This window comes from Zalophus californianus, chromosome 3 (genome assembly GCF_009762305.2).
Source record: "Zalophus californianus isolate mZalCal1 chromosome 3, mZalCal1.pri.v2, whole genome shotgun sequence".
Classification (NCBI taxonomy): Eukaryota; Metazoa; Chordata; class Mammalia; order Carnivora; family Otariidae; genus Zalophus; species Zalophus californianus.
The window spans coordinates 137,953,451-137,977,390 of record NC_045597.1 but is presented as its reverse complement, the minus strand read 5'-3'; the positions used below and the strand labels follow the sequence as shown (position 1 = coordinate 137,977,390).

The following is a 23,940-nucleotide window of genomic DNA, read 5'->3' as shown; positions in this document are numbered from 1 at the left end:
GCATTTTTCTCCCTTTTCTTCCTGCATACTGAGCCACTTTAAAAAACAATGTAAAACAAAATCTTGGCACTTGAAAATATTTGTACTTTTGTGTGTAGCCTTTATGTACATATTCTAGACTGCTGCCTGAAAAAATAATAATACTTGACTAGGGTTCTATTATTTCTTACAATTTCATGTATATATACCCTAATTTTTATAAGCCTCATATAGACTTCCAGACTAGGTTTAAAGTACCTGCCTCCAAGTACTGTTTTTACAATGGGAACAAGAAGGAGATAAGGATTTCATGTGACTTCTGACCAGGTCAATACCACTGTTAGAAAAGAGCAGCATGAAACATTTTGGAAATTTTCTGAGTGTTCTGCTTCATTGTTTTAGTAGCATTGTCTCTAGAAATATATATTCTTTAAATTTGAATTTAAATTAGAAAAATTTGGTGGGGGGTGCAGCAACTGTTCTGAACTAAAGCCATGGGACAGAGTAAAAAAAATAATAGCCTGAGAGCTGAATCTACAACATTGTGCGTGAGGAGAGAAGGGAATTAACATTTATAATACTTTTATTTTTTCCTGTTTTCAGATTTCCTTTGCAGAGCAAGAAACATATATTAAACAAGCTCTTCTTGTTTTTGTAGAAAATAAGATAAGAAATAAGACTTCTTTAATTGGAAAGAATGTGGTTGGTGAATTTGATTAAAATATTTTATATATGAAAAAATAATTTATAACACTATGTTAAAAAATAACAATAAAAGAAAAAATAGTTCATTAGTTACCAAAACTACAGTAAATGTTAATTTAACAAATTCCATTGATATTTAAAATATTGTAAAATGGTATCTACTACTTACTGAGTTCTTATATTTACTGTGCACTTTATGTCATATTGTCATATTCAGTAATGGTAGATTAACTTACAGTTTTCTTTCTCTGATAGCATGACCTACATTGTAGCAAACAAACTACAGCACCTTTTATTTCTAGTTGGAATGTGTTTTGTTCCCCTCATTTCCCATTTTTCCTACCCATGATATGGTATCATGAAAAAAATGTTAACTATTAAATGTAGAAAATTAGAGAAAGCTAAAGCATGTAATTCAACATAAGTACTAATTTAAAATCCTTTCTCACGTAGTCACATTGACTTCAGCCAGTTTTAGTCTGTTTTATTATGAACTTTATTTTTTTTTGAAATTTAGAAACAAGCATAAAATGTTTGTATAAGCACAAATACATTTTTATTTTTTATTTTTTTTTAAAGATTTTATTATTTATTCATGAGAGACAGAGGGAGAGAGAGAGAGAGGCAGAGGGAGAAGCAGGCTGCCAAGGAGCAGGGAGCCCGATGCGGGACTCGATCCCAGGACCCTGGGATCATGACCTGAGCCGAAGGCAGTCGTTTAACCATCTGAGCCACCCAGGCGCCCACAAATATATTTTTATTATTCCATATAACATTTAAATTCCCAGGTGGATGTATTTGCAGATAAATTACTTGGGATCATTAATAATCATTGTTCATATTATTAACCCTTTTTAATTGATGATATCAGAGTAATGCTGTCCTGTCTGTGAGTTTGAAAAGACTATTCCAGATCACTACTTAAGTAATGATATCTGACACATCAGCAAAAATCTAAATGCTGTTGTAGGGAAGGAAAAACTTCTCCTTTATCCTCTTAGGTTCTGTGTCTGGGGCCTGCAAGTCAAACTGAAAAAAGAGAGATCAACAGTAGAAAAGGTCTATTTCATATGCACAAAGGGGAGGAGGGGCTCACAGCAGATACATGAAAACCCCAAAGAGGCAGTTTCATCCAGCGCTTATATACCACTTTCACAAGGGGTGATAAAGGATGCTGAAGAGACCAGACAGAGCAAAAGGGGTTTGGGCCTTGGAAGGGTTAGGGTGAGTTGTGGAAAGGTGATTAGGAACTGTTTAGTAAATAAGGGGTTTTTGGTAAGGTTTATTATGCAGACTCCAGCTAGCTCAGTTGATAAGAATTGTCCCTGAAGTCATTGTGTTCTTCTCTCCCTGTTATGGGAGGGGAAACCTTTACGTAGGGAAATTTATGCCCTGCTTTGAGGTGAAAGGGGGAGGGCTCATTGTTCCTTCCCTGTTTGGGGTTTCTTAATCGCATTCAACTCAAAATAATCCTTATGCTGAAGTGGTATATTCTGTTCCCCTTGACTATATAGATAAAAGAGAAAAAAAAGTTAGTTTAAACTTGTTTTATTTGATATTTCCATTATAGAAAAGCAGAAAAAGAGGCAATTGGTTTGTCAATTTATTTTGGACTTATTGCCTATTACAACAGTTCTGTATTAAGCATCCAATGTTTACCTAATTTCCTTTAATTCAGAGTTCTTTTGGGCAAAGCAAAATAGTTATTCATCAGTGTAAGACCTAATCAGTTGTGTTATGAAGATGACTACTTAGGCAATCAATGGAAGCACATTGTGCACTTAATGCGGGACTATCAACTAATCAGTATTGTCTTGGGTTGTAACACCGTTGGACTGCTGCACCATTTAAGGCCACCAGTACATCAGCCACACCAGTTCTTTGTACTGGTCCAGAATTTTCATCATTGAGTAGGGTGTATTCAAGAACTTTCTTTTTACCTCATTCCCATAGGCCTGATAAAGTGCTTTTCCTTTCAGCCACCTGCAAAGATCTTACGATTTGAGGGACCCCATTGGGGGGACTATATCCTAATGTGCCTCAGACTCTAATATTAAGTTACACAAAAGTTAATCTCGATTTCTATTTTTTAAAGGTGATATCAGCTGTATCAGCAATGCATAAATGCATTCTTTATTTAACAAATTATATTACAGTCAATACTGAAGTCTCTCTTTTGCTTTCCCAGTGGGCCCATCAGTTCAGTTCTCCCCAACCTTCCTGGAAGGAAACCATTTGAATTTGGTATATATTTTTCCAGATATCTCTCTAGTCTATAAATATAAAAGTCTTAGTGTACATGGGCTTTTCCTAATTGGTGTCATACTGTATAATTATTCCATAACTTACGTTTGTATTCAGTGGTTTGTTTTGGTGACTTCTTCACCTTAGTCCCTATTGATCATCATTCCTCCAGACTTCATCTACTATAAATCAGCTTACTTATTCCCCTACTGGTGTACATTGGTGTAAATGTATTTATTTTCATTTTAAATTTTAATAATTTAAAATATTTCTTAATCTGTAATTTTATTTTTTAATTTTTAAATTATGAAAGTATAATTGATATACATTGTTATATTAGTTCAGGTATACAACATATTGATTCAACAAGTCTATAGGTTACTCAGTGCTCACCACAGTAGGTGCAGTCACCATCTGTCACTGTGCAGTGTTATTACGGTATTATTGACTATATTCTCTGTGCTGTACTTTTTTTTCTCCATGACTTATTTCATAACTGGAATTTTGTATCTCTTAATCCCCTTTATATATTTCACCCATCCCCTCCCTCGTGCTCCCCTCTGGCAACCCGGAATTTGTTCTCTGTATTTTAATAATCTGTTCGTTTTGTTTTTTAGATTCCACTTATGAGTGAAATCATATGGTATTTGTCTTTCTCTATCCAACTTATTTCACTTTGCATAATATCTCCATGTTATTGCAAATGTCAAGATCTCATTCTTTTTCATGGCTGAGTAGTAGTCCTTTGTGTGTGTGGGGGGGGTGTGTGTGTGTATACCTCATCTTCTTTTTCCATTCATCCGTCAGTGGACACTTGGACTACTTCCATAACATGGCTATTGTAAATAACACTGCAATAAACATAGGGGTGCATTTATCTTTCTGAATTGGTGTTTTTCATTTTCTTTGGGTAAATACCTGGTAGTGAATTGCTGGATTTTATGGTATTTCTATTTTTAATTTTTTTTAAAAAGTAAGCTCTATGCCCAACATGGGGCTTGAACTCATGACCCCAAGGTCAAGAGTCACATGCTCTACTGACTGGGCCAACCAGGTGCCCCTCTATTTTTAATTTTTGGAGGACCGTCCATACTGTTTTCCACAGTGGCTGCACCAGTTTGCATTCCCACCAACTGTGCACAAGGTTTCCTTTTTCTCCACATCCTCACCAAAACTTGTTTCTTGTGTTTCTTAGTCTAGCCATTCTGGCAGGTGTAAGGTGATAAATCTTATTGTGGTTCTCATTTGCATTTCCCTGATAATTAGTGATGTCAAGCATCTTTTTATGTGTTTGTTTGCCATCTGTATGTCTTCTTGGAAAAATATCTATTCGGGTCATTCAGAGCCCAGTTGAAATGTCACCTTCTCAGGGAGGCCTTTCCTGACCACCCAACTTAAATACCTCACTAGCCCTCCCCTTTACATTACCCATTCTTATTTGTATTATAGCACTTATTACTACTTTCTATTTTCCCTTTTTTTTCTTGCAACTTCTTGCCTGTCTCTAAGTTTCAAAAGAGTAATGACAGTTTTTGTCTTATTGCAGCAGTATGTCCCCTTCTAGGTAGGACGGTGCCTGTCACACATTTGACATTCAGTAAATGTTTCTTGAATGAATGGGCCACATACTCTCGTTCAGTCTACCCCAGTACAAATTCCTTAGAATCTTTTCTGCAGGGTCTTTCTTTAGCCACAGCCAGTACACCTGCCGTGGAATGCCGTGGGGAGGACAGGGATAAACTCTGGTGAGGAAAGAGCTGATAGGAGGAAAAACGGACAAGATTATATTGAGGTGTGAACAGAATGGAAAATATGGAGTAACGGGAAGGGAGAGGAAGCCACAATCTGTTCTGACACAATTGTGGCATTAAGTTTTTGATGTTTTATTTTACTTTTTGGATAAAGTGATGTAAATATTTTTTCACCTTCATAAAATCCTCAAAATGAAAGATTAAATTTAATCCAACTATTTTTACATACACAGCCCTTTGTAGATAAGAAATAGGTCTGAGGGATGAAGTGACGAGTCCAAATGGCACAAATAACCTGCTGATAGACATGGGACTCCAGACTCTGATGTTCTGAATCTTATTCTAATTCTTTTTCTTTAGTATATGCTTTAATTTGCCACATATACAAAATGTTGGGTTAAGTTCTGAACATTTGCATTTTCACAAATATCTTTTTTTTTCTTCCCAAATAGGTAGAGAACAGACCAAAGTATTATGGAAGAGAGTAAGTATGGATTATGAGAAAACATTTTATAGATTGGAATATGTGAGAGAGACAGGTAAATGGATGCTTCTGCTCAAAATAAAAGCAAGATAAAGGAGGTATTCAAGTTTGAGTTAAATTATTTTTTTTGATTACAAATATAATTATTCTAATTGGTGAAAATAATGGAAAATAAAGACAAGTATAGAGAAGAAAATAGCATGGAAAAATGTATGTATGGAATGATGTTAAAAGAAAGATGCAATATAAATAAATAATCCTAGATGTGTATGAGGAAAATGTATGTATTTGTGTGTATATGTATATACTAAGCATATCAGTGTATATTCATGTAGGTACATACAGCAGGGTGGGGGTGGTTCAGTGTATTTTTATACTTTTCTTTATTTTCCAGATTTTTTGTAAGTAAATTTATGCTATGCAGAAATAGCTAGTGTTAATAGTCTGAAGTATTACCTTCTGAGGATCTATTTTCCTAATGGTTTTACAAAATTGAGATTTTATACATATAATTTTATAGCCTGATTTTCCACTTAATATTAATAATGAACATTTTTCTATTCTGTGAAAAATGTAATAATTTTTTAAATGCTTAATTTTTCTGATTATTAAAAAAATGAAATATAGCCCTTGGGAAAGAAGAAAAAAAATCACCTATAATCCCATCATTCCTCGAATAAAGTCCTTTGTTTCTCAAGACTTAAGATCGTATCAGATACACAATGATGCATATAGCAAGTTTTTTAAATTTTTAAAAAATTCTGTTTAAGTTTCCAACACTTTTGTGAATAGAACATAGGCCCTTAGGAGTTGGCGGGGAGCCACTGGTGTTTTTTATGGTTGTACCATAATTTAATCACTTTGCTGCATTTTGGCATTTAGTTTGCTTCTAAACTATATTATTAAAAATAATACCATCAGAAACATCGTAGCGCATAAAGCTTTTTCTGGGGTAGAAATTTTGGTTCAAATGGTATGAACAGTTTTACAGTTCTTTAAATATCCTTGTCAAGTTCTGTTCCAAAGTTTGCGTCCTTGATTGTGATTTTCTTTTAAATTAATTGAGTTTTTAAAAACAAGCAAATATTAAATTTTACTAACTTTATTAACTGATGTCATGTAAACTTAAAACAATATGCCAATACGCTAATCTAATGATATGTGTTACCGCCAGCGGTAGGTTACTGTCTTCTTGCCTCCGGCAGAGTCCGAGGGATCTGGTTCTAAACGATTGAGAAATATATGGAGATAAGAAATTCCCAGAGTCCACTTTTGAACCTAGCTGCTCTGATTGTCATGATTTGAACATACGTACCATGAACTGTCTTGGGACTTAAATTGAGAAAGACTGAACCATCCTCATGAGCAAAACCTTTCAAAAGCTTGCCACTTGCCCTCTAGTAAAGTCCCTAAATTATTAAGGTGCCACTTCAGGGCCTTTTAAATATATCATTCCAAAATCAAGTGACTGCTGTTTTTTCGTACCGGTAAAAACCACAAAGTTTCACTTGAGCAATCCCTCAATTCAGTTATCCTTGAATTACTGAAAGGACATTATGTCTAAGTTCTTTGTAAATTGTAATTGTAAATCACCATATAAATAAGATGGTTTTTTTCTTTTTAATAGTAATCATCTGTCACCACTGACATTTTTTTTCTTTTTCAGTGTTTCATGTCAGAATGCTATAGATGAATCTGCTGTCTTGGTGTAAAGAATGTGTTATTTATATTTTTTCTTCTTCATGCCTTTTCCCCTGTTAATCAAAAATAGGGTTTTATCAGGGAGTGAAAGCAGGTATTACTGTTGTTTGCTTTTGGCTTGAGTATCCAGTGATGCAGATTATGCACATTATTGGGCAATGATGCCAATTAAGGGCAACCCAGGGTCCTGGAAAATTGCCAACTTAAGACTGTGAGCCAGAATTCTGGAGCAGTGCCACTAGCGTGAAGGAAGGAAATGGGCACATTGCTGTATATTTTTTAGTATGTCCATATGGTCAGACAGCTACATAAGAAGGGAATTGTCCTCTTGAGAGAGTCGGTTGATCTTCCCTTAGATGGATGTGAATTTTGATTTCACAATTGTTAAATGGATTGGAGAGCTACTTTGGTGCGGTTCTTGTTACCGCAGAGAAGCTGGCCAGGGGCCAGGCCCAGAGAAACACAAGCAGAGTTAAGCCCAACTGCTCCCCTTCGATTATATGGCAGTACTTTGTCTAGAAAACAACAAGAGAGGGTGGAGGGTTTTGTTTTATCTTGCTTTACTGACAAAAGGTGGAAAGCATTCAGTTTCTGAATTGACTTTTCTCGTAGGTTTCACGGCATGATCTCCCGAGAAGCAGCAGACCAGCTCTTGAGTGTGGCTGAGGGGAGTTACCTTATTCGTGAGAGCCAGCGTCAGCCGGGAACCTACACTTTGGCTTTAAGGTTGGTCATGGACCTGTAATTATAACTGTGCTTCATTTAAAACTCTCTTAATAGAGGGCTTTAAATTTTAAAAGCATCCAGCATGTAATTGAATTGGTTCTTGTTTTCTTGGGACCTAATTACCATTTTAATAGCTTTGAGACCCTTAAAAAATTCCTCATGAATGGTAGCACTCAGTAATTAAGAATTGAAAAACTTTTAAAGCATTTTTATTGTAGCTGCTTTCTTCTGTTTCATCTTACCCATTTTCTCCCATCTGTCCTGCTGTGTCAGCTCCCATATACTTCTTGAATAAGGAGAGAAACTAAGAGAAAAGATCTTTGTAACTCATGAAATTAAAGCCAATATCATTTCTCTTAGGTTGGCTTTTGATTGAAGCAGCTTTTCTTGGGAGCTCTTGGCTCTTTCCTGTCAGCTGAACTTTGCCTAGTATTTGGCCGTTCTTATCTTAAAGAACAGTGCCCAGAAACAAATATTTCCATTAGCCCTGCAATAACAACAGAACAGTAATACAATAGCATGCGTATCCATTGGGCTTACTTCATGTCAAGCCTCCAACCTTATTTAATCTTCTCAGCAACTCTAGGATGTATGTACTGTTAACGGTCTCCACTTTACAGAGAAGGAAACCGAGGACCTAGAGGTTGAGTAAAACTCGGCCAGGGTCATACATTGAATAATTTGTGTAGCTGATATTTGAACGCAGATAATCTGGCTTCAGAGTCTGTGTTCTTAGTCACTCTCCACTGCGCCCTCTCCAAAGGCTTGGAATAATTATCCATTGTCTTTGTGCATTCATTCATCTTTGAAAAAGACTTAAAAATAGAAACTTCCTAAGAAGGAGGTCATAGACATGGCAGTTTCTTTTGGTAGCCACAAGGAGAGAACGGAAAGATGATGTTGTTGCTCTAGTATGACCATGTGGAACTCCTCCAATCCCTTATGCCTGTCTGAGCAGGGATTGCTCTTAATCCCATTCACAAACCTTAATCTTCTTGATGAAAAGGATGATATAATCCAGTACTGTTGTCTACCGAATTCGGCATCAGTTGTATACTTGGAGAATAAAGCTTGTTGCAGGCATGGAAATTTGCTTTTTATGGCAAATTATAAAGTATAAATTCCTCTTCACTTATTATGTTGTTTCTCAGGTTTAAATTATGGTATAGAGGGGGAAAAAATCTGGGCTGGAAATTCAGATACTCATTTTACCACCAAATGAACTAAAGACAGATTCGGTGTAAATCACAGAATTTCCTGAAGTCAGTTTTTTCCTCTTTCTATGCCAAACATTTTGTAATTCTAGGATTCTGCAACACCCCATTTCCAAATAGTCTGGTTGTCTGTGTGTCTGGGGTAAATGAGTATACATGTAAAGACTTAGGGACCAGAATAGTGAAGAAGGAAGTGGGGTGAGGGAGAGAGAGATATCTGCCCAACACTCTCTTCCTTTCCCCTTTTTTGCCATCTGCCCTAAATCCCTCCGAGATCACATAGTAAGTTACAGAACTGAATTTGAGTTCGGTGTTGCCTCACTGCAAGGTTCAGGTACTTTCCATTATACCATAATGCCACTCATCTTCTAGCGTGGCTGTCACTCACTTTTCACTGAATGACATCAGTGAACACCCTAGGGTCAAGGGTTAAGTGTGGAGAAAAGTAGCACACAAAGCTCCCAAGCTCTTCCTCCTTCCTACCTGTAGGAACTGTAGGAATACAGTCACTGTATTTTTATAATTACTTCCCATCCACTTCAGTCCAGGAAATCTGAGAATAGAATTTGGAGCATAGATGAGCATGAGATTGATGGGAATGTTTTTAATTCATATGTCTGGAGGAAACATACAGCCTTTCTTTTGTTATTGAAAATGACCATAAAACTGTAAACGGAAAAAAAAAATAGTAATGAGTAAAAGGGGCTATAGTGGGAGTAGGGAATTTGTGAATACACATTGTGAGTAATTTATATGCTGAAATATGATCTTCCTTGTTTTGAACTAGATGTGTAGCAGGGAAGTGTTAAAGAGAATATGAAAAGAAGTCATATCGATATATCTGATACTCCCCATTTCAGCTGATGATTCTCCCAATTCACATCAGTTTGTTTTGTTTTCAACATAATGTATGATCTGTTTGGGGGAGCCAGATTCATAATTTATAGCCGTCAATGTTCATTATGCATTTACCGTGTTAACCATAGGCCCTAATGTTAGGAACAACAAGCCCTTGAAGTCAGGTTGCTCCTTTGGCAGCTCAACCTCATGATGTCCAAAACTGAACTCATCAGTTTTCCTCCCAAATATGCTGTAACATCTATATTCCCTTTATTAGCTGATGACACTATTATTTAGTTAGCCACAAGACCGAAACTAAGACCTCACTCTTCTTTTTTCTTAGTTTTATTTTAAGATGTTTGTAGGCCCTGGCACTACTGCATCTAGAGGCCTTCACCTCACATCATATCAGACACTATATCCCATATCAAATATGTTTTTGGTGTTAAGATTGTTTAAGTTTTTTAAACAATATAAGTTGCTTTTGAACATGGGAGGTCTTCTGTAATTAACATCTTACTTTTCTCTTGAGCACCATCTTCTCCCATACCCGATCTCAGCCTGAATTTCAGGCCAGGTTTTTCTGGCTTTTCTGCTTTGCTCATATTGACCCCTTGGTTCAAGAAAAATGATTGTTGCTCACTGAAAATTTTTTATTCAATAGAAGCATACAGACAGGCATCCACATGGTTAGAATGTGTAGTTGAAGATAAAATGCTAGCCCAAGCACTAGATTATACCTCATGTAGCATGAAGTAGTTCAGTGACTTTGGGATTTTCTGTGTATTGATTTTGACAACATTTGGATTAGTTGTAGTTTAAGTATACATTGTAACTATGAGTTATAAAAAAGCTAAGATAATCTAAGGAGTTTGGTTTTGAAAATGTTTTTTATGGTTTTCATAGTTTAGGACTAATTCTTTAAAAATATTTTTTGTCATTACATAATTTTTCTCACTAGAAGAAAAAAATAATTAGGTTCAGTGTTATAAAGAGTGACAAATGAAAAAGGATAGGACTAGTGCATGTTTTGTATTGTCCTTTTTATTAAATATTAAGAATATACAAAGGAATACTTACAAGAAATATAAAAATTATTAAATAACATGTTACTATAACTCTTATGTGCCCAACCTGTGTTTTAAGAAACACCTATTGCCTTTGGAGTCTTATTTATACTGTATATGCCTCCCCTAATCTTTCCTTCTTCCTCCTGTCCCTCACACTGGCTAACCTGTCCTGATTATCTTTCTCTTATTTTTCTTTATAGGTTTATAACATATGTTTGTATCCCTACATAATACATTGTTTTGATTTGTTCATTTTTGAACTTCAAATAAATAGGACATGTAGAATGTATTCCTCAGTTTTTTTCACTCCACATTATATTCCTGAGATTTTTCCTTATTGTAGAACATGGCTATAATTCATTTATTTTCACTGCTATATATCCACTAAATAAATATAGCATAATTTATTTATCCATCCTATTATTGATGGACATGTGGGTGGTTTCTAGTTTGGTGCTGTTAAAAACAGTCTTGCCATGTATAATAATCTTGTAAATATCTCCAGGTATACCTTACAATTTTCTCTAGAATATTTACTTAGATGTAAAGTTGCTGCTTTTGCTTTCTTAGATAATGAATAATTTTTTCCAAAGTAGTTGCACTGTTTATTCCACAACACTGTGTAAGAATTCATGTTGTTTTCCTTTTTGTTTTCATTTAATACTGTCAGACATTATGTCAGTCTGAGGGTGTCTGCTGATTAACTTGAATGTGTCTGATTCCAAATGAGGTTAAGCATCTTTTCATGTTTATTTACTATTCATATTTTTTTCATCTGTGAAATTTGCATTCAGATCCCTTACCCTGGCATTTTCTTGTTGATTCATGAAAGTCATTTATTCTGGATACTAATCATTTGGTTATATATGAATTGAATTGTCTCCTTCAAGTTCGTGACTTGTCCTGTATTTCTATTTATGGTGTTTTTAAGTTTTTAATTTTAGCTAAAGTATATAATGCATTTACATTTAATGTAATTACTGATACATTTTGGTTTAAATACTGTCTTATTGTCTATATAACTCTCCTGTTTTATGTTTCTTTTTCTTTGTTGACTTATTTTACAAGTCAATTTTTATTCCATTTTTTCCTTACACCTAACTTGAGTTATACATTCTTTTACTGTTCTTTTAATGGTTAAACTAAAGGTTAAAACATGTGGCCTTGACTCATTTATATTTAGTATAAATGATTGTTTCTATCATTTTTCCCGATAATGCTAGAATCTTAGAACACTCTAAATTTCATTTCCCTCCCTCCTACCTTTTCTCTTGTTATTTTCAGATATTTTATTTCCATATATTGTAAACTCCATAATACCTTATTGTTACTGTTTAAACAGAAAAGTCAGTATTTGTCTATATTTACTCAGATATTTACCCCCTCATTGTTCTTCATTCTTTCCTGTAATTTTGCATTTTCTTGGAATTATCTTCCCTTAACTTGAAAAACTCCATTAGTATTTCTCTAACTGCAGGTTTATTCGGGATAAATTATTTTCTGACTTTTCTAAAATTTTTTCCCTCTGGACTAACTTTCCGACTTTCATCTCTGAACTTTAGTTTGGACATTTTCTATTGACCTATCTTTCAGTTCACTCATCCTATGTTCTACTATTTTTTATCTGCTGTTAAACCCATCCACTGAGTTTCTAGTTTCATATTTTGTGTTACTTAGGTACAGAATTTTCTTTCTTTCTTTCCTTTTTTTTTTTAGATTCTAATTCTCTGATGAAATTCTCCATCTTTCCCTGTGTTTTCTTGAACAATGACCTATCAAAACATTTGTTCACTGTAAATAACTGATGGAGTTACATAAGCACTGCACCATGAATTCTTGGAAATAGTGAAATAAGGTGAAAAGACCAGTGAAGAGTTAATATAAGTGATCATATGAAATGATCTTTTAAATATTTGCTATTTTCTTATTGCCACTGCTATACCTGATAAGAGTCTAAACAATTTCTGCATGTAGGTCTAATCACAACACATTCAAAACTAGTTTTTTCGCTATATTTCTCTGAAAATTTCATATTTTTATGGAATTGATATGAATGCAAAAAGTGCTTTCCTATTTGAACAAATGTATAAATAACATTGTGATCTTCAATAGCTGTTTACTTTTTCTGCCTTAAGTGTGCTAATAGGTGGAATCATAGCTCAGCTCTGGGATTTCACTATTATTTTCCTAAGCCATTCATTTAATGTGGGGCATACTTGCTTGGATTCCATCCAAGAGTTTTCTTGGAAATATTAAAACACCTCTTTATATTGATGTTGCACATTTAATATGTCAGGACTAAAGTTATGCATTACTTTGATTTATTGTGATCTTTGAAAACATTGGTTCCCTTTGATATAAAAATATCCCTTTTTCTCAGTGGCCTGATCTGCTAAATTTGTTCAGTTTTACTGACGAGAAAAATGTAAATGTAATTGTAAGTATGTATTTTACTAAAACTAGGAAAGAAAGTTGGAAGAAGAAACATTTTTTTAAAAGATTTATTTATTTATTTAAGATTTATTTATTTTAGAGAGAGAGAGTGCATCAGCAAGCAGGGGGAGGGGCAGAGGGAGAATCCCAAGTAGACTCCTGGCTGAGTATGGAGCCCCACGTGGAGCTCGATCTCAGAACCCTGAGATCAGGACCCGGACTGAAACAAAGAATTGGACGCTTAACCGACTGCACCACCCAAGTGTTCCTGGAACAAGAAACATTTAATCACCTAAACAGGAAACCTTTCAGTTAGCAAAGAGGTTGAAAGAGAAGAAGGTCAGAGAGAATCAGGAATTGAGATTTTAAAACATCTGTCACAAAATATAATTGCAATTATCTACTCTCACTGTGGAACTTTGGAAATAGCTGTAGTAGCTTAGAGCCTGACAAACATGAGTTCTAGTTGCCTGACCTTATTATATATATTTAACCTCTTTGAGCTTTAGTTTCCTATGTGTGAAGTGGGGATTATAATCCCATTAGTTTGCAAAAGAGACCTTTTAAAAGTCTGTAATTAGCATCCTTTTTTTAAGAATCAAATTATCAGTTGAGATTTGTTCAGCTGCAGATATTATCTGATATTCAAAATAGGCAAACTCTATTGGCTCAGACAATAAACTACTTAAGGAAATACCTCACATAATGAGAAATTTGGAAATGCAATAACATGGATGATCAGTACCCTATTGATGTTATCAAGGACTTGTTATTTTGTGTCTATTCATGGCCACTCACAGCATCAGCTCCTGTCTAAGGCTGGCTTTTCTTACATTCAAAAAGTGGTTGCCATGGGCAATCAGAGTCATACGCTCGCCTCTCTTATTCCTCCTTCCCTTCAAGTTGACCAGGCCTCCGCCGCTCTCCCTTTCCCACCCCTGAGCCAATAACAGTCTGCAGGGAAATGCATTTACTGATTGCTTGTCTAACCAGCACGTGGTTCTAGAGCTGAGAGATGGGGTCAAGTTTCTTCTGGAAGATAAGGCTTGAGAGGGAGTCTGGATGAACAAACAAAATCTGGTTTTCTTTTCCTGTTTTAAAGAAGGAAGGAGGTTGAGTGAGGAGAGAAAATGGATACCAGGCACATAGTATAACATAGTGGATATTCATTAAAGTAGTTTCCTTGTTTGACAGTGAGGATCCATCTATGGTATAATTCTTCAAATCTTTTAGTCCTATTCAACCTCTGATTAAAGTAGTATATCCAATTTTAGCTTTGATAAATAGTGAGAAAATCTGGTATTAGTTTTTAAGAAAGTTGTATATGAGGCCATAGTTTTATAAATTCTGTTTTGATGTTCTTTTACCTATAATTTTTTTCAAAACTTGATTTAAAATATTTTCCAATCTGACTTTAAAATAATTCAGTATTTTAAAGATGATTGGAAAACCTAATTATGTTAATAATTTTAGCACAGCAAAATCCATTGTACTTTGACTAATACATACCTTAAATATTTATCCCTGGTGTGTCATAAATGTGTCAAGGCCTTTTGTCGAAGTCAGAAGCTTGGTCTTCACTGTTAAATTGGGTAATTAAAATAATCTCTCAGATAACTGCCTCATCAAAAATAGTAGCGTTTATTGAGCTTTTGTGTTCTGCAGTACTGTCTACAAGGGTCAAGAAAGAAGACATTTAACTTGGCTCTTAAAGGTAGAGTAGAGGTTTGCCAGGTAGAAGAATAAGATGTGATGAAAAATAAGCATTTGGGGAATAAACAGCCAAGGAAGGAATATATAGAACAGAGTGAAATATTTGGTGTATGGCAGGCTGGTAGGGCTTGGGAGCGCAGTAAGTTTTAGCAGTAAGTGTACCAGAAAAGCCTGGTATTTCATCCTTAAGAATTTGGAGTGTGGGGGCGCCTGGGTGGCTCAGTTGTTAAGCGGCTGCCTTTGGCTCAGGTCATGATCCAAGGGTCCTGGGATCAAGCCCCACATAGGGCTCCCTGCTCAGCGGGAAGCCTGCTCCTCCCTCTCCCACTCCCCCTGCTTGTGTTCCCTCTTTGCTGTGTCTCTGTCAAATAAATAAAATCTTAAAAAAAAAGAATTTGGAGTTTATCTGTAGGAAATGGGAGTCACTGAAAACTTTCAGTAGAAGAGGGTGATGATTACAGTTGTAATTTGGAAAGATCATTGTGAAAGCAATAAGAATAATGAGTGGAAAGGGTAGTGGAACCTATGTTTTACCAGAATTATTTAGGTAATTAATTTAGTAAGTGGTTTTCCTTTGGCTACTGAAAAATAACCTTTAAAAGGGTTTCTAGATATCTTAGTAGATTTTGAAGGGCTCATGATGAGGAGAAATGTTAACTACAGATTTGGCAATTCCAAAGACATTTCTTTTGAGTCTGACTCATTTTAGCTTCTCTAAATTTGGGAGAAGAGCAAGATGACGTATGTGCAAGAGTCTTGATAATCCCTAAATTCTGTATGTGGATATTCCAGAGAATGCTTTACACCCACAGTGCTTAGAACTTTCCTGTTAGTTTAGTGCTGACCACTAAGATAAGAATTATTTAGGAAGGGTGCCTGGGTGGCTCAGATGGTTAAGCATCTGCCTTCGGCTCAGGTCATGATCTCAGGGTCCTGGGATTGAGTCCCACGTCGGGCTTCTTGCTCAGCGGGGAGCCTGCTTCTCCCTCTGCCTGCCACTCCCCCTGCTTGTACTCTCCCTCTCTCTCTCTCTGGCAAATAAATAAATAAAACTTTTTTTATTTTGTTATTTAGGAAATTCCTAAAATTATTTAGGAAAATTTTAGATAATGGAGAACAAATGAGAATTTATTTTTGTTTTATTTTTATTTTTATTATTTTTTAAAGATTTTATTTATTTGACAGAGAGATAGAACAAGTAGGCAGAGCAGCAGGCAGAGGGAGAGGGAGAAGCAGGCTCTCTGCTGAGCAGGAACCTGATGCAGGAGCTCGGTTCCAGGACCCTGGGATCATGACCTGAGCCGAAGGCAGACGCTTAATCGACTGAGCCACCCAGGCACCCCAACAAATGAGAATTTAAAGACTGAGAAAGCATATTATAAATATGTTTGGATATATTTATTATATATATATATTTTTAAATATATCTTATATGGGCACCTGGCTCACTCAGTTCAAAGAGCATGGAACTCTTGATCTTGGGGTCATGAGTTCAAGCCCCATGTTGGGGGTAGAGATTACTTAAATAAAATTTTTTTTAAAAATTAAAAAAAATATCTTATTTCTTATTCAATAAATTTTGAAATATGTACTGGTCTGTGTTAATCTGAAAATTAAATTCGTTATATAGGACAGTATGTATGGTATTATATTACTTAGATAAAATTATATATCTATTGGGTATCGATGTAAGCAGAGAGATGTCTAAAAGAATCTGAGTTGCCTGATTTTTTTTTTTTTTTTACAGTGCATGTGTATCATTTTTACAATCCCACGCAAAAAATTCAATAGTGTGATTTTCATTTTGGGAAGAATCAAAGACATTAGTTGCAACCTAGGGTCAAAATGGAAGATAATAACTCCCAAATCTCTGAAGATTTAACTCTAAATGGAATGTATCAACTTATTTAAATAATTGGTTAGGAGAAGAATTGGTCAGTGTTGGGGGCAATAGAAAGGGAAGTCACAGAGGACAGTGTTCTAGAGTTCAGGGTCTGTGGAACAGGGGAGTCTTGGCCAACATTGGCAGCACTGTGTCTAGTAGAGAGGTGAATTTGAGGAACCCCGTGAATGTCCTGCCATTAAATATAATCAGATTTCTTTCCTACAGTACTTCTCAGAGCCTATGAATACTGTTTAAAAACTATACTGCATTTCCCAAACTCATTTGATTATGAGACGTTCCTCATGAAATCTCTCTGTGCAACACTCTTTGAGAGATATTCCATTAAACATTTGATTTACTCACTTGCTGTTTTTCCAGACTCCATGCTCACCAAGCATTCTGATTAATGGCTTTTCAAGTGAACTGTCTACAGGGAGAGAAAACTTTAAATATATAGGTTGAGTGTTAAGAGTCTTTGATATATTTCTCATTTTCAGTCAACAAATTAGAATTAAACGCTGGGAGCAGAGAAGGGAAAAGAAGGGGAAAAATCTACCAGGTTTCTTCTGTTTGCTGAGTTCAGATAGATCCCTCCCCACTTTTTTTTCTCTTTTCCACCCCCTGCCCTTTTTTAAAGATTTTATTTGCGTATTTGTCAGAGAGAGAGAGTGCACAAGCAGCGGGAGGGGCAGGCAGAGGGAGAAGCATGCTCCCCGCTGATCAAGGAGCGGGATGTAGGACTCAATCCCAGGACCCTGGGATCATGACCTGAGCTGAAGACAGATGCCTAACCAACTGAGCCACATAGATGTCCCTTTCACACCCCTTTTTGATAAATGAGCCTAAAAGACTTCTTGTTAAGGTATTAGATAGAGAAAAGAAGTTAAGGGCTAATTGACTAACTGATTTTTTTTTCTTCCTGTTTTTAAATTTTTTCTTGGACCGAAAAAGATATACCTCTTGTCCAAAGAGTATTCTGAAACTTCTACCTATAGCAACCACTTAGTTTCTATATGTTACAAAATTGCAACTTTTCCTCCCTAATTTTATTCACAAGCTTGGCTTTTGCATGTTATTTTTATCTTACTCTTTTTAAAAAATTTTTTAAAATTATAATTAACATACGAATTCACCATTTAAACTGTACAATTCAGTGGGTTTTGATGCATTCACAGAGTTATGCAACATCATCAATTTTAGAACATTTAATTACCCTAAAAAGAAACTCCATACCCATTTGCAGTCACTTCTGTCTTATTCCCAACCCTTCCAGCCTTGGGGAACCATTGGCCTTTTTTTTTTTGTCTCTATAAATTTATATATCATGGACATTTCATAAAAATGGAACATGTATTATATGTGGTTTTTTTTGTGACTGACTGCTTTCCCTTAGCATGTTTTCAAGGTTCATCCGTGTTGTCACATGTATCACTGTTTTCTTCCTTTTTATTAATCTATATTTGAATAATACTCTGATGTACAGATATATACTGCGTTTTGTTTCTCCACTCATCAGTTGATGAACATTTGAGTTGTTTCCACTTTGGGACTATTATGAATAACATTGCTATAAATATGCTAGTATGAATAATGCTGTGTACAAGTTTTCATTTCTCTTGGGTACATACCTAGGAGTGAAATTGCTGGATCATATTGTGGCTCTATGTTTAACATTTTGAAGAACTGCCAAATTTTTTTCCAAAGTAGTTTTACCATTTTACAATCCCACCAGTGATGTATGAGGGTTCCAATTTCTCCACTCCTTGCCAACACTTGTTATTATGTCTTTGATTTAAACAGTAGGCGTGACATCCTAATGGGTGTAAAGTGGCACCACATTGTGGTTTTGATGTGCACCTTACTCTTGAATGGTACTTCATTTGTCATGTTTTTATGTTCAATATGGCTTTTATTCACTTGTATACTGTCTGTTTAAACTTAAGTTCCGTCTCAAAACTATGCATACATTGCAATGGATTTAAAACAGAAGGTAGAGAAATCAAAAAAAGCTGATTTCAAGATATTTTTGGTTTTTGTATTCTTAAGGCACAACATAAGGCAAATTCCACTGGGCATTTCATTGAGGATGGAGTTGAATTTCAAGTACGTTTTAGGGCTTATTGACAGGAACTTTGATATGAGAGAGGTAACTCTGACTCTGATTATCTGCTTTGTAAAGGGAAACTGGAATATGACTTATGTATCTACTCTAAGGTGCAGTAGAAAACCTACCAGGTTCTCTTAATTTAAGACCTGTTGCCCCAGATACTGCCCCAGAATGTGTTGATAACGTGGTTCCTTTCCTGTGAATGATTTGGCATACATAAGTATCTTATTAATGGACTTAACAGTTTTATAAATATAATAAGAGTTAACATTTACTGAGTATTTCCTGAGTCAGGCAGACACTATGGTAAATACTTTATGTGCATTATCTTTCAGTATTTTCCAATACTTTTTCATACTGTGGCACCCATTGAGAATTACGATGTTCTATGATACACTAAGGTAAATATAGCACATTACACTAAGGTAAATGTGCCATATTTACCTTAGTGTGGCCCAGCATGACCAGTCCAAGGACTTCAGCTGCACCATGCCTTCCCAGCCTTTAAAAAGGCTGGACATTTTTGGTATCTTTTAACCTGCAACCTCTATTCGGGGCATGCAGGTTGGAAAACTGAGTTTTATCTACGAAATAAGCCCATGTGGTATATATTGTATTTTCTGCATTTTACAGATGAGGAAACCAAGGCTTAACTTGCTAAAGAACAAGAAGCTAAGAAATAGAGGCTATAACTTGTTAAAAACAACATCCAAAATAACAATAAACCATGCAGCACTTTCTATAAGTTGACAGGGAGTGTGGCACAAAAGTAAACTCTTAGCTTTTGAATTTTTTAATAAAGATTTTTAAGTTAACACATTATGATTTTTATAAAGCCTACCAACCCTGTTTAAAGCCTTTTAGGATAAGACTTACTCTAACTAATCCTTAACTTTTGACCCCCCTCCCAAAAAAAAGCTAAATCAAGTATATATAAAGTTTAATTATTTAAGCTAAAAGTTCATTATAAAATCATTTGATCATTTGTACTTACAAAAATAATTTTGTAAGTGAGCTTGGATAAAGAAAAACAGCAGTAGTCATCAATAAAAATAATAGCATATTTGCATTTATATAATTTGTTACATCTATTATGATTATGAAACCAACACGTGGATGTGGTTAAATTTTTTTTTCAAATAAGAGAAGTTTATATAATGCCAAATTACCTTTCTTTTCCACCACATACTTCTAGTTCCACTCCTTAGAAAAGACATCATTCACAATTAGGTGTCTATCATTTCAGAAACTCGTTGTGCATAAAATATACATATTTTTATGGCATGTATACATTTTATTTTGTGACATGTTACATAGTCATATATTTTTATGTAAAAGAAAATATTTTAAGTGATCACTATTAGAGAGTGGCTAACCATAGCAGTAAAGATAATCTCTAGTCTTTACAGAGGCTTGCCCTATTGCCTGTCTGGCTAAATAGTTACGTAGTAAGCAGTTAATGCCTGACAAAAGCCATCAATACCTTGTTTATTTAGTTTTAACTGATGGTTGGTAGTTTAAGAACATGTTGAGCTAGATTCTGTGGATTTAGCTTCAGTTCCTGTGATGGGGGTTGATGATTGGTGATAGAATGTGCAAGAGGACAAAATGGGGCTCTTCTGTGTTATGTGCAGTAGTTATGATTTAATTTATTGTGGCTTTGAGTTTGGAATGCTGATAAGATTCTAATAAGGAAGAAATTCCTGTGAGAATGTGTTTTTATCTTTACAGTCCTGAAAATTTAGTATGAAGAGACTATTGCTCCTGCATTTAAAAAAATGATAAAATTCATTGAAGTAAAAAATTCAATTTGCTAATGATTGGGGGAAAAACCCCCAGTAATTCTTAATTGAATCTCAGAGCATTAGGTTGACTCTTAAAGGTAAACTCAGAGTTCCTGGTTAAAGTCAGAGAATTACAGTAGATACTGGTAAAGGGGCTTTCACATTTTTTTAAAAGATAAAAACTGGTTGAAAGCTTTTTTCATGTAAAGGAAGAAGGATCAAAAAGAACTGGGGAAAGATTATGCTGCTGGTAGGCGTTGACGTGTAATGTACTATGTGTTCTTTTGATCTGATAGCTCATGATAGGTTTAGTTGGTTACCATGGTTTTGTTTCATTTCCTGCAAACCTTGTGCTATTTGGAATAAGTGGAAAATAATGTTCTGCAGAATAATTTTTCAAAAATGTTATTCTGCTTCTCTTAGTTAAGATTATGATCACTTTGGGGAAGTTTTCTGGATGTAAGGGTAGGTGAAAACTCACATGACAACAATAGAATCTAGAAGGCTTGCAATATCAGAAAATTGATATTGATTAAAAGGCTAGCATAATTTACTTAAACATGTAATACCATGTTATCAGTGCCATGAGCTTTTAAAAAATATTGGTGTAATAATCCAGTTTATATGAAGTAACTTCGGGTCAAGTATGCTTTAATAAAACACACTATAGAAAATAATTGATATGATACAGTGAGGAGTAGGTAATTTAATGTAAGGCATTTCTTACTTGAAAAAAGTAGATGTATTCCTAAAAATGGGCTGCAAAGTGAACCAAAATGTAAATGCAGAAGAGAAGTAGCTTTGTAGAGAGATTAGTTTTTTCCTAACATGTATTCAAACAAAAAACATTAAAAATGTAGAAAAGCAAAAAATAACCTTTTAGTTTCACTACCCAGAGATAATCACAGTTAAAGGTTGTAGTGTATGAAATTCTGGTACTTGCCAAGGTTTCATAAATCATAAAATAATCATATAATGGTTGTGTGGCTTTCATATGTAAATACACACTGTTTTATGGGATATTTTTTCAGTTAGCTGTACATCGGGAACATTTACCTTGTCAATAAATACATGCTAAGTTTTCTGTTTGAATTAATTCTGCATAAGATCAGGTTTTACCCCCCTCAATTTTTTTAAAAGCCTGATTTTCACTTATTATATTTACTTATTTAAATGTGGGTCCATCATAAACTTTTTTTATTAACATGCACTATAGAAAATATGTAAAATGCAGAAAAGTAGGAAAAGAAAAATGTTACCTATGGTCTCATTGTCCCCAAAACAAGTAGTATTTTTATCCTTTTTCAGAAGTATTTTTGTTGTTGCTTTGTTTTTTAAAAATTATTATGATACTCTTCTGGGCGCTGGAGGTACAAAGATGAACAAGACAGTCAAGATCCTTGGCCTTGTGGAGTTTATCAAGTAGTCAGAGGGTTCAACCTTAATGCAGTTGTCCCACACTTGTACCATTAAAACCAGAGGTGAGCGCTGTGAAGGGAAAAGGCAGGGTGCCAAGACTATTGAAAGGAGAATCGGATCTAAGTCCACGAAATTGCAGTCAAAGAAGGCTCTTCAGTGAGAACTGAAGGCTATGTGCCAGTGAACTAAGATAAAAGAGTGGGAGGATGGGGAGAGAATGACCTGGCAGAAGGAGTGTCCTATACCGTGGCTCTGTGGCTCGGGGAGGGGGGGGTTGTGAAGAGGAAGCTGGAGAGTGAAGGCATAAGGCTGCCCCATCTGCTTCCTGTCCGCCGTGTTAAGGAGTTTGCTCTTTATCCTAAGGGCCATGGGCAACTGGGCCAAGTTTTAAGCCAGGCTGTCATATGACCCAAGTTTGAATTTGTTTTAAGATTTCAGTAGGAAAAACAGCTAAAGGGGGTCACTAGTGCAGGCCCACAAGCAAGTTACTTGTTATATTTTCCCTTAGCAACTTGTTCATGTCCACTGTCCTATAAATTCTTTAATGTATTATATATGCAACCGTTTATCGTGTTTATTGTGTATGCTTTTTCTGTTTTTGTTGGTTTTGACATAAAAATAATTTTTCATGGTCACATTTTCAGTGAATCTTTTTCTTAATGACTTAACTCCATTTTTCTTTAGCCAAGAGAGTACTAACTCCACAAGAGATTTGATAGTTAAATTGGTTCTCTTCTGGATTTTATGATGTATCTTATACATTTAACTTTTTAATCTCCAGCTAATTTATTTTGGTATCATATGAGGTAAATATTTCCCAAACTCTATTGTATCTATACTTTCTTCAAGATAATAGGTGCCAGAGAAGTAAAGTAAAATAAATTTAGGAACTGGTGTACACTATATAGCCCTATCTAGGAGATTTTTTTAAGGCTCTGAGAAGTCTTACAGTAAAGCAGAATGAACACACATATACACATACAAACCGTATTTGTTCAACATTCTGTATTTTCCTAATTTTTGACCACAAATAGCCCTTATTAACATCTCACAGAATATCATAAGATATAATTCTAAGTAAATTTATTTGCTAATTGCTAACCAGTGGTTCAAATTCTAAATAGACCTTTCTTTTCCAACTGTGGGAACTTTTTTTTTAAGATTTATTTATTTATTTACCTGAGAGAGAGAGAGAGTGAGAGAAAGAGCGCAGGTGAGTCAGGGGAGAGGGGGAGGGTGAGAGAGAGTGTCTAGCAGATTCCCCACTGAGCGCAGAGCCCAACAGAGGGCTCCATCCCACAACCCATGATATCATGATCTGAGCTGAAATCTTGAGTTGGTTGCTGAACCGACTAAGCCACCCAGGCGCCCCTGTGGCGATTATTCTTAACATCATATTGACTATAGTATTGTGGGGCTTCACAAGCTTCTCGAATTTGAATTTATTTGTTCTGTCCTTAAGTATTAGTCAGAAAGACATGATTAGTCATGTAGATCAAGTACTGGCAAATTTTTTCTGTGAAGGATCCAATAGTAAATATTAAAGTCTTTGCAGGCCAATCGAGAGTATTTTGTTATGTAGGTACTTATATAGCCATTTAAAATGTAACCATTTAAAAATATAAAGTCCAATTTTAGCTTGTTAGCCATACAAAAACAGGTAGTGGCCTGGATTTAGCCAGTGAACGAAATTGCTGGACGCTGTGTAGACTACTCTCTGTGTAACTGCTACTTCGCAAATTTTTGACCTCCTTATGCGTCCTAGAGTTGACACATGTACTGGGTCACGGCCACAAGGAGAAGTTATTCATAGAATGTTAATGTTTTTACTTTTGCTTTGCTTTTGTTGAAATATAATTTCTATTATTTTTATCAGTTATTTGAA

General features: G+C 35.2%; 1 protein-coding gene across 2 annotated transcripts in view; it reads left to right on the top strand.

Annotated features, from left to right (window-relative positions):
• Positions 1–23,940, top strand: part of CHN1 (chimerin 1) — a 195,217-nt gene that overhangs the window by 65,048 nt on the left and 106,229 nt on the right. For both annotated transcript variants that reach the window (XM_027589622.1, XM_027589623.1), the window contains 2 exons: positions 5,132–5,163; positions 7,477–7,590. In XM_027589622.1, coding sequence (XP_027445423.1) covers positions 5,132–5,163; positions 7,477–7,590 — 146 coding nt within the window. The remainder of the gene's footprint in view (positions 1–5,131; positions 5,164–7,476; positions 7,591–23,940) is intronic.